General features: G+C 48.5%; 3 protein-coding genes across 3 annotated transcripts in view; 1 reads left to right on the top strand and 2 right to left on the bottom strand.

The window, feature by feature from the left end:
- The first annotated feature begins 19 nt into the window (after positions 1–19).
- Positions 20–2147, top strand: f2r (coagulation factor II (thrombin) receptor). Its single transcript, XM_029162059.3, has 2 exons — positions 20–223; positions 770–2147. Exons 1-2 carry the CDS (start codon positions 154–156, stop codon positions 1966–1968), a joined length of 1269 nt encoding a protein of 422 aa, XP_029017892.1. The 5' UTR covers positions 20–153; the 3' UTR covers positions 1969–2147.
- Positions 2148–4082: 1935 nt separating this feature from the next.
- LOC114862103 (uncharacterized) lies at positions 4083–5432 on the bottom strand. Its single transcript, XM_029162061.3, has 6 exons — positions 5268–5432; positions 5053–5195; positions 4896–4960; positions 4628–4756; positions 4452–4547; positions 4083–4379 (listed from the first exon to the last, which is right to left on the bottom strand). Exons 1-6 carry the CDS (start codon positions 5376–5378, stop codon positions 4291–4293), a joined length of 633 nt encoding a protein of 210 aa, XP_029017894.1. The 5' UTR covers positions 5379–5432; the 3' UTR covers positions 4083–4290.
- A 1045-nt stretch (positions 5433–6477) lies between these two features.
- Positions 6478–12770, bottom strand: part of ssbp2a (single stranded DNA binding protein 2a) — a 33140-nt gene continuing 26847 nt past the window's right edge. Inside the window, exons 5-17 of the mRNA XM_029162081.3 lie at positions 11420–11509; positions 10303–10362; positions 10087–10153; positions 9884–9954; positions 9734–9801; positions 9369–9417; positions 9247–9282; positions 9105–9159; positions 8864–8934; positions 8675–8753; positions 8506–8534; positions 8312–8410; positions 6478–8208 (exon numbers count right to left, since the gene is read on the bottom strand). Of these exons, the coding sequence (XP_029017914.1) occupies positions 8179–8208; positions 8312–8410; positions 8506–8534; positions 8675–8753; positions 8864–8934; positions 9105–9159; positions 9247–9282; positions 9369–9417; positions 9734–9801; positions 9884–9954; positions 10087–10153; positions 10303–10362; positions 11420–11509 (804 nt within the window). The 3' untranslated portion in view covers positions 6478–8178. The remainder of the gene's footprint in view (positions 8209–8311; positions 8411–8505; positions 8535–8674; positions 8754–8863; positions 8935–9104; positions 9160–9246; positions 9283–9368; positions 9418–9733; positions 9802–9883; positions 9955–10086; positions 10154–10302; positions 10363–11419; positions 11510–12770) is intronic.

The raw sequence follows: 12770 nt of genomic DNA, 5'->3' as shown, positions 1-12770 counted from the left end.
GGGAGGAGACACAGAGCAGCCAGGAGGAGGCGGAGTGTCTGGATGTAATTACATGTTTGAGGCCGGCAGAAAAGCGCAGAAGCCGCTGCTCGGACAAACAGACAACCTCACCGCGCTCACAGGTGTCAGATATTCAGGACGGACAGTGACGCCATGGCTCATCTGGCTGTGGGGTTGGTACTGCTATTTTCCCTGCAGTGCTCATCACTCTCATATCAAAATGGTAAGTTCACAAACTTTGTTCAAAGCGCATTTATTCATTCTATTTATTATTTATTAGTTATACTGGACTCACTGGCCATTCTGGAAAGTCTTGTGTCCTAGTGTACAGGACTTTGTTAATGATTGGCTGTATTTATTTACATTTCAGTTTCTTAATTGCAGGATTGTTTGAGTTTAGTCTATAATTTTCATTATGACAAGCAATAGCTATATTGCTATAGCAATATTCTGTAGCTGGAGTAATTGAAAGACTTTTAAGCAGATATTTTCCTACAAAGGTTTTTGAATAAACTGCATAAAATGTCTGGAAGTACTCTAATAGCCATTTGTTCTAGAACTAAAAGCAATTCAATAGGTCAAAATCTGACTAAACATAGCAATGGTACAAGTAGAACTAGCAAGTCTTTGGCGAAGAGGTGAGTATTGGTGAAAGTTAGAAATCCATAAAAAAAAGTGTTTGCCATCTGCTGTGCATGCTTTCCAATAACATTCTATAGCTACATGCATGTGAGATCATTCTGCTCTGTCTCCCGTGTGCTTTCTTCAGACTCTCTTCCCCGCCCGAGGACATTTTCTGGACACTATGTTATGGCCAACAATGACCTGTCTGCTTTGGACAGTTCGAGGGAGGACGAGGGGTCTGGCTCGGGGTCAGAGCAGGAGCCGGTGAGAAAGCACGGGCCGCACCATCCGCACAAACACTATTTAGTCTCCGAGGAAGCCAAAGCCTTTCTGCAGGGTCGCCTGGCGACAGCCTTCGTCCCGACCGTCTATACCCTCGTCTTCGTCATCAGCGTGCCCCTCAACCTCGTTGCCCTGGTGCTGTTCGTGCGCCACATCCGGCCCAGAAAGCCGGCGGTGATCTACATGCTCAACCTGGCCTGCGCCGACCTGCTCTTCGGCCTGCTCCTCCCCTTTAAAATCGCCTACCATTACCACGGCAACGACTGGACCTACGGCGGCGCCCTGTGCCGAGTGGTGACGGCGGCGTTTTACTGCAACATGTACTGCTCCGTGCTGCTCATGATGTGCATCAGCGTGGACCGCTTCCTGGCCGTGGTCCACCCCATGAACGCGCTGACCTGGCGCAGCCCGCACGCGGCCGCGGCGGTGTGCGCCGCCATGTGGCTGCTGGCCCTCGGAGGAGCGTGCCCCCTGCTCGCGTCCGGACAGACCGCCTATTTGCCGGACCTCGGAATCACCACCTGCCACGACGTGCAGGATGCGGACAGACTGCAGGCGCATTATCTGTACTTCTTCCCCATCTACTCGTCCGTCTTCTTCTTCGTCCCGCTCGTCTTCACGGTTGTGTGTTACGCGCGCATCATCCAGGCCTTGGCTGCCGCCAACGTGGAGAACCGCTCCAGGAAAACCCGGGCCATCGTGATGGCTGCGATTGTGCTGGTCGTGTTCGTGGTTTGCTTCACTCCCGCCAACGTCATCCTGATGGTCCACTACGTGCAGCTCTCCCATAAGTCCAGCGACACCTCCTACCCACTGTACCTGCTCTCCATGTGCGTGGGCAGCATCAGCTGCTCTCTGGATCCGCTGATCTATTACTTTGGATCCTCTCAGTGCCAGAAACGGGTGGCGGCGCTGTTCAGGTGCTGGCGAGTGGCGCGGGCGGAGAGCGGCGCCGACACGCAGAGCACGAGAGCCAGTGGGCGGACAGACGACGGCAGGTTATGCAAGATGGAGAGTGTTCAGCCCGGTCAGGGGAGCCGGTACAGCAGGCTGGCGGCGTGAAGGACAGGCCACGTGTGTGTGCACGCGCTCCCACAGTGGAATGAACTGGTGCGGATCGAAACCATTGTTACAGAACTTCTTGGCCAGTCATCATCATCCAAAATGTATCTTGTGTAGATCTGATGAAAACATTTTGGTGCTCTTACTGCTTTTTATAATAATAAATGCAATAAACCAGATGAATTAAATTGTCAACAATAATAATTAGTGCTACTAAACTTTAATTTGAATAACAATGCATAAAGTAGGGTGAGCGTAATAACACCAGTTTCACTCAATTCCATATGTTCTCATCTGCTACAGGTTTGTGTGCTGATCAATGATTTCATTTTAAAAAACATGTGTTATAAATATATACAGTATAAGCAAGAATAGGAAGGTTTCTGCTCAAATCTTTTTAATTCTGTCGGAACAAAATTGTTACATCATTTGTATTGTTGTTTCATACTAGTGGTACTGCGTCTCGCTGTATTGCTGGTCACTCTGTGTTCTCCTCTGGACACAGCGCTGCAACACAGGAAAACAGCCAATGAGATCAACAGTGACAGAGGAAAAGAGGAAAACGCATCTGTGGACGGTTTCCCTGAGCGTCATGGAGAATGTCTGATACATGAACATGTGCACGTGGGACTGTTTTTCCAGTGAAGTTTGCTCCTTGGAAACTTCCTGTGCTGCATTGAACAACCCAACACCTCCATCTTGTGGCACCTTGTTTAAATTGTAGCAACCAGCTAATCCTCCTTTCAAAGCAGCGTCTCACTGTGTTGCCAGACGATTAAGATCCACTGACCGGTTTTTCCGTCGTAGGTGTGGAAGCTCTCGGGGAAGTTCAGACACTCGAGTTGCTTCTGGAACGTTTTCACGTGTGTAGCATCTATTTTCCCTGTTCTCGCTGAAGAAGAGGGGGAGTTAAAATGAGATCACTGTACAGTGTGCGCATTAGAAACTCAGGCCAGACAGGAAACTTACAGAACTGCAGGATGTATCGACCAGTGACGTCCGTGTTTCGGAAGCTGTCGGTCCAGAGAAGACAGTCGGAGCACGTCTGCAGGAGGTGTCCTTTGTGGTCTGACAGGTTTTCTGTTCGTGTCAAAACATTTGTGATGATCTTTAGAGTGGACATATTATATAAAGGCTTCACCTCCTCATGTTCACTCACTGCGGAAGGTGGTGGCAAGTCCAGTGACTGTTGCGTTTACTTCCCCCAGGATGCAACCGTTGCTATAAAGCAACAAAGGAGAGGATGTATTATCATAAAAATCAATTAGTTTTCTATTTTTTAGAAACCAGACTTACAAGTTGTCTCCCCATCGTAGTGTCACGATGTGACTGACAGCCGTGGGAGACAAATCTATCCAGGAGCTTTTCAGAGACTCCAGCGCCTTGTGGTACGGCTTGGGGTCACCGGCCCCCATCGCGTACACCCACCGACCAAAGATCTGCATGTAAAACGATAATTATTGATATTGAAAATTATTGATGATCCACAAAAATAAGCTTATTGTGATTTAGAAAGGCACTGAAAACCCCACAGGTGCATCTTACTCTGTTGCGTTCCTCGGGTATAAAAGGTTTGACCAGGTCCTTGCAGTCGAGCGCCGATGCCGCGGTGAGGGAGGCGAGAGCCAACAGCAGCACAACCACAGTCAGAGCCATAGTCAGAGACGAGGACGAGGCGGCGAGAGCACGGCGTCAAACCTGCAGCACTGAGAGCACCGCTTCGTATGAATCCAGCTGGATCCAGCAGTTCCCGTGCTGGTGGGGGTGGGGGGGGGGGGCCCATTTGTCGCTCCCAGCGTTGAAAGGCCGGCTCTGGTTCCCATCCCGCTGCTCCTGAAGAAACTCGGGCAAAATGCCACAGTTTGTCCCCGACCGCTGGGACGTTTAAATGGGACGCGAAGCAGCTTTTCATCAGCGGACGGAGGTCGCGTCCCCGTCGTTCCCCCGTGCGGCCGCGGTTAAAAAGTCCCTCCAGCGGCGTCGTTGCCCGGCAACGCGGCTTTGTTGGAGTTTGTGGGAAAAGCGCTGTATTTAAGAACGGAGTTGTTTTATGAAGCGTTTAATCCCGACATGTGGGCGTCAGGAGGAATAAAGGAGTCGAGCGGACGCGCAGGGAGCGAGAGAGCGTTTTATTCAGCACACAACCAGCAGAGAACAGTGGAGGCCTTGTGGGAGAAGGCTCAGGCTCCAGCTTTTAGCTTGTACTAAACTAAACCACAACTCTTTAAGGGTGTTATTGTACAGCACGGGAAACACACAAACACTCATTGTAGTAAATGTTAGACTGGGAGCACTGGGGTGTGACGTTTCCTCCGTGACGCTTTACTTCGTCGCCGGCTCAGTCACACTTTGCTCCTTCTCCGCTTCCTCGGCAGCAGGTGAAGCGCTTTTCCTCTCGTCTGGACACAGATCTGAAACCAGGGGAGAGTCACAGAACGCACACACTTCACCTCCGTCCAGTCACATGTGAAACGCTGGCAGACCTGTGCCCCCGAAGTGGAACTCTGGCAGGAACCGGAGACACTCCGCCTGCTGCTTGAAGGTCTCCAGGTTCGACGGCTCCAAAGCTCCAGTTCGCGCTTTGAAACGGAGGGTGGGACGAACAAAAGTGAGTTCGTTACTTGACTGACAGAACAATCGGCAGCATCCAGCTACTCACTGAAGAGGAAGAGGTATCGCCCCTTGGACTCGCCGTCAGGGAGGAGCGTGGTGTCCTCAGACAGCAGGCAGTCGTCGCAGGTCTCATAGTATTTCCCATCATGATATGAAGTGTGACCATTGATGTTATCTGTGGTCGAAACCAGCACAGAGTCAGCGAAACTGCAGCAGCGACGCTCCCGTTTTATGCATCTATTCAAAGTTATTCAGGTAAAAAAACACAAAGCTGGTGATTTTAAAGCATAGACAGACATCATTTTTCCTCTTACATGTGGTGTGACTGGTTATTTCTGAGACCGTGGCGTTGGCCAGGCCCTGGAGACACTTCCCATTCCTGCAACCAACAGCAAATAACTCGAATCAAATACATAGCAGACACACGGCTGACGACCCGCGCGTCCGTCTGCTCGTGCCCCGTGTCCTTACAGGCGGTCGGCCCAGTAGATGGTGATGACGCCGCTGTCCGTTGAGGCCGACACCTCCACCCAGGAGCTGCTCACCGACACCAGGTCGCTCCTCAGGCCGGGCTTGTCCCACGTCCCCACGTGGAGAATCCACCTCCCGTAGATCTGAGGCAGAGCCACGGGTCACACGCGTCTGGCGCCTGGATCTCTACTGGACCACGCGGTACTGATACTCACGGGGCTGTGGCTGTCCATCACCAGGGGCTTCACCAGCTCCTTACAGTCCGGTTGCGACGCGGCGCCGAGGGAGGCGAGAGCCAGCAGAGCCACCGCCAGCTGCGCAGCCATGGCTGGAGACAGCAGGCAGCCAGAGAGAGCTAATGTCAGGGGTCCGGTCAGCGGGAGCCTCCTCAGAGGAAAGGGGGGGGGGGGGGTGTTCTGTAACAGTGGGCCGGGCCACACAGACCCTCAGCGGGGGCTTGTGTTCCATTTATCCAGTTACATAACGGCCAGCTGGCCCTGAGGAGAAGGACCCCTGCATCTCTCAATATGTAACAGCGGACACACGCAGAGGAACTCACCAGCGTCTCCTCTTATATCAGTAATGCTTTAAAACATGTCCATAAGCTGCTTTTTGTTATTGGACCGAGCTGACTCAGGACAGACAGTTTTTTTTTTATTCCTAGCTCCCTGTTTTCCTTGAGCCTTACATAAGATGTTGTGCCTCCCACGACTCGGGCTCCTAGGAAACTGGTCACATGTATAAAACAATGAATTATAGGAGTAATGAAGTTACTGTAGAAACCAACACCTCCTCAGTGACGTCGACCGAACCTGCCTATAGACACGGTGATTTGAGTGCTTTCTTCTGCCTCTTAACCTAATGAATGAATGTCTGCGACGGCTCAGTATCTGACTCGCACACACACTTTAGATGTAACACGGCCCGTTATTGGCTGCTCCTGAGAAAACGCAGCGCTGACCACTTCTGGCCGTCACTCACGTCGCCTCACTTCTTATTCAAGGCAGGTTCCCCTGTTCCAGCACCGCAACAGGAACACGGCGGCTGTTGTTGTAGTTGAAGTGAAATGAAACCCAGCCCTGCTTTGTTCTGGATGAACAGTAAAGCTCCAGGACAACACACTGACTCGGTCCTCCAGAGGTCGATGCGGCGCCTCTGCATCCATTCATCAGAACCACATGAGAACCAGTGCGGTCCTTGCGGTTCTGCCAGAGGCTCATTTACGCTGGATCCCACTGTTTTCTGTGGTTCGGGATGAATTATTCCTTCTGTGGGTGATCGAAGTCTCTTTGTGTTTATGTGTTTGAGGACAACTGACAGCTTCATGGTATGTGCTACACTGTTACTGTTCCGTCATGTGGCCAAGGAGTGAGAATGTTGGTACAGAACAGAACGCACAGAAATGAGGCGAGCCGACACAGAGACTAAGGGAAGAGAAGCTTTATACCAGCATATTCAAAACCCATGAAATACTTCTCTGTGTATTTACAAAAACATAATACAAGAATAAAAAAGAGAAAATGAACACATCACAAATGGAGTCCCATATAATGCCAGAAAACATACAAACATGATCCAATTTACAAATGTGTCTTCGTAGTCCCGCTTATGGCTTCAATCTAACACGAAAACGAAATCAAACACCTCTGTTCTGCTGCGATGCTGCATTAAAGTCCATTGCTCCCGCTTAGCAATAAGTCCCTCCAGGGTTTACTTTAAATAATAATAATAATAATATCAAATACACATACAAGACAGGAGCTACATTTGTGAGCTGTACACTTTGCTGTTGGCAGGGGAGGAGGAGCATGTTCACGGGCACACTGACCCTTTGTACATGATGGAAAAACATACTGGGCAGTGGGGAAACGGGTTCAGGTGCAGAACCAACCAACTCTTCATATCAAACTCAGGTCACAGTTTATCCGGATGGCAATGTATGAGTATGCGTGTTTTACAGTTTATTATCCGTATTAGTCTTGACTCTATACTGTATATCCAGAAATGTACTTTATTATCCGTCCTATTGCTTCGATCCATTTCTATAGAAGAAGAGATGACTCAGTTACTCGTAACAACAAATTGTATGATTCCAGTTGTAGTGCGTTGTCTGATGCTCCTGTGCTGTTGCTTGTACAGTGATGAGCCACAGTTTGTAGAGCAACATGACTTAACGGAAAAAAAGGTTTCTTTTGTGTCGTTGTGCATCTAAAGCTCAACTTACTTTGGTCTGACATGTAGCTTTTCTTACTGTAGCTAATACTACATGAATGAGGTATCAGCTTCATGTAGAAAATTATTATGATTGTTTTCCACATCTGTGTATTAGTATTTGCTGCTATAAAGAGTCTTGCCTTAAACCCTAAACCCAGATGTTTTTAATGGTAATCAATATATTTTCAATTCAAAACGCTTCAGGTTTGTTCATTTAGCCTTTCTTTCTTGTCTTTACCAGGACTTACAGACATATGAAGTGAGGTAAAGTCAAAGCTCGGAGGATTTTCACATTTTCAGATGAGCATGAGAGTGGTCGTAGAAATGCAACTAATCCCAATAGTTGCAATCACTTTACAAGTGTCTGCACAAGCCTCCAAATAAACCTTGTGGTAAAATGACAGAGAATGTGATTAGGTAGTTTGTGAAAAGAAAAGAGTAAAACAATGTTCCATCAATCAAAAACTCTTTATATCCTTCTATAACCTTGCAAATCTAAAATGGAGAACAACAGCAGACTGGCCTTTTGTGTTTTGTCGTGAACTCTGTGACATGATGCAAAAGGCAGAAACACCAGTTTGTGACGGGAGAGTGTGCCCAGTCTCACACGCACTGTATGCGGATATACAAAGAGTTCTCCTCTGGGTGGCGCCAATTTGGTTCCTTTGTACAGTGTCATAGTCGCAGAGGAAGAACCGATGGAGTGTCTCCACTTAGAACAGAGGGAGGAACGGGAAACGGGGGCGATGTGGGCTGAGCCTCAGGGGGGGCGGGGGCTGGACGCACAGGTAGTAGAAGGATGGAGCGCTCCTGACTCAGTAGGTGGTAGAGGAGGAAGAGTCGCGGGTCTAGATGACATCATATCTGCTCTCTCTCATTTCCAACAATCCACAGCAGCTGCTTCCCAAACCTTCACACACTCATCGTCATGTTTGGAGAATACTGCGGAAATAATGGGGAGAGAGACGTTTCGTTAACGCATGTAAATGTTGGAGCAGCCGGTGTGAACCTGCTGGGCCCATCAAGCAGACCACAACTGACTCACACTTTCATTTTGAAAAGGGTTTAGGAAGTTTCCTCCCATCTCTCCGTCCTCTCTGGGGGTCCCCGGCTGGTTACTCATACTCAGGTTACCAGGAGAGTTCTGTGCAAAGGTGAAAAAAAATAAAAAGTGAAGAAATGTGAAAAAATTGTCAAAAGTGAAAAGTGAAGTAGAGGAAATTAAAGTCTGTCTCTTACTTTAGGGAGACTGTCCATATCCCCTGATCCTGACAGAGAGAGCAGATGGTTAGGACAAATCAATTCATGATCCATTCATCCATGATTCACATTACTGGACAATTAGACAAATACAGTAATAACATAACCAGAGATCTAGAGACACAGAGTGAGCTGCTAGTTCCTCTACCTATTGATCCATTCATGTGATGAGGCTCCATTCCTGACAATCCCCCTAATGGACCTTCGCCTCCTGCGCCCATAGGGAACTGAGGAGAATATGTTACAACGTCTCAGTGCAAACAGGAACAACAGCATCCAATGTAGTCTGACTCTACAACACTCTGTGATCAGATGCAGGGGAAAAAACAATGCTCACGCTTGGTCGGCTTCCACCTGGAGGGACTGTGTTTATCATCGTGTACATGTTGTCACCAGAGTTGGTTGAATCTAGGTAACAAATAGAGAACGATTAACGCACGCACGCACGCACGCACGCACGCACGCACGCACGCACGCACGCACGCACGCACGCACGCACGCACGCACACACACACACACACACACACACACACACACACACACACACACACACACACACACACACACACACACAGTACCTGCAGGACTTGGCATTATTGGAGTCCCAGGGGGTCCACCTCCGCCTGGAGGTCCCTGAAATTACAATTTGCTTTCCTCAATATTCATTCATGACCTGATGATTTACAAGCAACAACCTAAACTCATGCACTCGGTACCCACCACATAACTTCCTGGAGATGCTGAGGAATATGGGGTCTGCACACAGAAACACACAGGAAGATCATGAATGAGATGAAATACCTGCTAACGGTTCCGTGGGGTGACTTCGTTAGTGCACTTACTGAATTGGAGTTTGGAGGATTGGGCCAGGGTCTACCCCCACCGGGTCCCCTGAAACACACACACACTTTAGTGGTCGGGACTTGGCAAGCTCCTTTGTTTGCAATTTATTTGGACAAAGTTGGCAACAACAAGCTCTTCTTTTGCCAGAGTGAAGTGATGGGAACAAAAAAAACCAAAACAAAGAAGACAGGAACCAAGTCCCAGCTCAGCTTTCTCACATCTAAGAGCTGAAAGCAAACAGTACAGTTGTAATTAAAAGCTACAGCAGTGTATCAAGTACATTTAGAATGTACTAAGAGAAGGCGATGGTACAGATACAGGCCTATTCTACAGTTAGTGAAGTACAGTAGATCCAGACACTCACATGTTCATGCCAGGCATTCCGGGTCCAACCAGGGCATTCAGTGGTGGTCGCATTCCTCCTCCATAGTTCTGAAAAAGTTGAATCAATCCTCAGAAATCAATAATCAAAAATCTGTACTGTAAATGCTGCCACCAATCACTAGGTCCATACTTGTGGTCCCAGTGGCACCATGCCTCTAGGTGGAGTCATCCGCTGCATTGGTCCTCCCATGTTTGGATGTCCTGCAACACAGTGCAAGTGAGTAGGTTAAAGAGGTTTATATCATCAACAGTAAAGAGGCAGATTTGTTTCATGAATCTAGCCATGATTTGTATTTTTTTAGCTGAAGATGACTTAATCTAGTGGATGCTGACCTTGCTGTCTTGTGGGGTCCATTCCACTGGGTAACATGGCCTGACTACCAGGAACCCCGCCGAGCCCCTGGAGAGGAAGCAGACCCCGCAGCATTAGCATGTCAAACACACACACACACACACACACACACACACACACACACACACACACACACACACACACACACACACACATACACACACACACACACACACAGGTGTTACCGTGGCCTTTACCTGGTTGGGTAGTCTGAGGGGTGGTCTGGGTCCTCCAGGGTATCGAGGCGACATGAATGGCTGCAAACAACGACAAATGCTGCAATTTAAATGGTTTCAAACACTTTTCACTTCATAAAAAACTTCAACGTTGGGACCTTTCTACATCAACACAGGATGTAAGGCGTATTAGGAAGGGAAAGGTTAAAAACATAGTATGAATCTTTTATAGAGCTAATTTGATGACAAATTTTTAATTTTTAGGACCAAAAGTCAGAATTTCCAATTTGCTGTTGGGAGTTGAGCTGTAAACAGTTTACTATGGGATGTTTCTCTACAATGGACACAAATCTAGTATACTTGTGTTCATGGCCTCTAGGCTCACGTCCCTTAAACCACAGTTCCATGACAACACGGGGGAAGTCAACCACATTTTCATTAGATTGGCTTTATGGGAAAAAAGCATGCGCACAGAGAACAAGGCTTGTTAAGAATGAGTCCAGTGAAGTGAATGTGTGAGAAGCTCTTCTGCAGCTGTTGGTGGCTTCCCAGCACAGACAGAAGCGAATCTCCTGCTACTGTTTGTAGAGCTGAGGCTACAGTGCATTGTCTCAATGTGCCACTAGAGAGCAACAGTCCACTGGTTTTGTGTGGATTTCTCTCTCTCTCCAAGAGGAGAAGACACACGGATTTAAGGTAGATGTGAAGGCACCTGTGCGTTTCAGACACAGGATCCATTACATGTGTCATATCTCTGGTCTTTATCCATCAACGTTTCTGGAAACTGAGGACAGCGGGTGATCTGGTAGTGGTTGCTAATGGTCCTGACAGGACCGTGTGATCGTTGTAAAGGAGATGGAGCAGGCTGTTTAGACTCATAGTGGAGTTTACTGAATAGAGTGAAGGCTATTGATCGGCCTGTCAGGTGTGAGAGTCTGAGTTTGACTGATAATAACAGTTAATCAATGCACAACTGGCAGAGTCTTTCTGATGGATAACAGAGATGATCTGCTACAGAGCTGCACGAGCGGGAGAGATTTATTTCCCCCATCCCTCTCTCTGCTCTAGGAAACCGTGCGATCGTACACATACAGTGTGCAAACTCCCTCCACCCTCCTGGGTTTGTGCCTGTGAGTACCTGAAAGAATCCTGGAGGGACTGGTCCCACTGGCATGCCCTCTCCTGGGGGAAGGTTCCCGAGAACGGGGCTGGGAGCTGCTGCCGCGCTCTGGATGGGGCAAAGACAGGCAGGTGCAACACCGTCAATCAACTCATTTGAGGTACATTTTTTTATTCAAGATTTTCTTGTTGTGTTGCCTTTTGTGAGCCAATATAAGCCTTAAAACAATCAAACTATCACTCCAAGGATCTCCCTCAGCCTCCCTCTCGCCTGACTGGGAGCTTTCCTGCATCTGCAGATGCCCCGTCTCGCCTGCCCAGGTTTATTTTTATACCTTGTGTGTTTTTTGTTGTCCCAGACGTGTGGCGCTGGCGCATTTCACCACTGCCTCTGTCTGCTTCCTGTGGCATTGTGCTACTAGCGCCCAGCACCAGCCCCTTCCTCATCAGTAACACAGAGCAGACAACATGCGATTTGTGCTGACGATATATTATACACCTGCAACTATGTGTATTTGCCCACTGTGTTGTGTTCCTCTCATCTCCTTCCTTCGCTCTGCAGGCGTCGGCTGAGCGTGAGGAGCTCTGGTGAAATTCACCCACAGTCTCTGTAGTTTCCGCCAGCTGACTTTTTAGTTCAGACAGGACCAAGGTTTAATCAGAGCCGAGATAAAAGCAGACTGACGACACCCCTGTATGCTCCTCTGCTCCACCCCACCGCCCTCACCGCTCCCCTCCGCTCCCCTTCTCCTTCATATCTTCCACTCGGCAACAGGGGACAGGAGACTGCGCAGTGTTTTACCCCAAACCAGAGCATTTATTGGTCCCAGCAATAAGCATGCAGATGGACACAGATGGACACTGTATCTGCTTCAGTAGCCAGAGAGCAGATTGTGTTTGTTTGTGTGTGTGTGTCTGTGTCTTAGTTTACACCACGCACAGCATCAAGTGTGTGCTGCGATTTGTGAGTTTTGCCCCTTTCTTTTCACACCCTGGATTACCCAGAATGCAGCCTGGTCTGCTGAGTTCGCCTTCACGAGGAAGAGAGGGAGGGCGAGCGAGAGAGGAGAAAAGAGGACAAAGCAGAGATTATGAATGTGTGTGTGTGTGTGTGTGTGTGTGTGTGTGTGTGTGTGTGTGTGTGTGTGTGTGTGTGTGTGTGTTTTAGTGCACCTAATGTTTGTTTGTGTGTGAAAAAGAGAACTGGGGGAGGAAAAAGAAAAATCTACCTGACCTGCTGACAAAGCAGCATTTTCCGAACGGAGCAACAAGGAAAAAAAACAACATGCCAGGATATCTCCCTGCCCCGAAACCAGCACCACCCTACACGTATGGAAAAACAAAAACAACGCTGCCAACGCCGAGGTTCA

Source organism: Betta splendens, chromosome 9 (assembly GCF_900634795.4).
Source record: "Betta splendens chromosome 9, fBetSpl5.4, whole genome shotgun sequence".
Taxonomy (NCBI): Eukaryota; Metazoa; Chordata; class Actinopteri; order Anabantiformes; family Osphronemidae; genus Betta; species Betta splendens.
Note: the sequence above shows the minus strand (reverse complement) of the source record. Positions and strands in the feature narration are given on the sequence as shown.

What these genes read in the sequence shown, in the direction of transcription:
- LOC114862103 (XM_029162061.3), bottom strand. Translation starts at nt 5,378, where the DNA reads ATGGCTGCGCAGCTGGCGGTGGCTCTGCTGGCTCTCGCCTCCCTCGGC. An exon ending in TGATGGACAGCCACAGCCCC is followed by an intron (nt 5,196 to 5,267) that starts GTGAGTATCAGT and finishes GCTCTGCCTCAG; the next exon opens with ATCTACGGGAGGTGGATTCT. An exon ending in GCGATACCTCTTCCTCTTCA is followed by an intron (nt 4,548 to 4,627) that starts GTGAGTAGCTGG and finishes TCCGTTTCAAAG; the next exon opens with CGCGAACTGGAGCTTTGGAG.
- f2r (XM_029162059.3), top strand. Translation starts at nt 154, where the DNA reads ATGGCTCATCTGGCTGTGGGGTTGGTACTGCTATTTTCCCTGCAGTGC. An exon ending in ATCACTCTCATATCAAAATG is followed by an intron (nt 224 to 769) that starts GTAAGTTCACAA and finishes TGCTTTCTTCAG; the next exon opens with ACTCTCTTCCCCGCCCGAGG.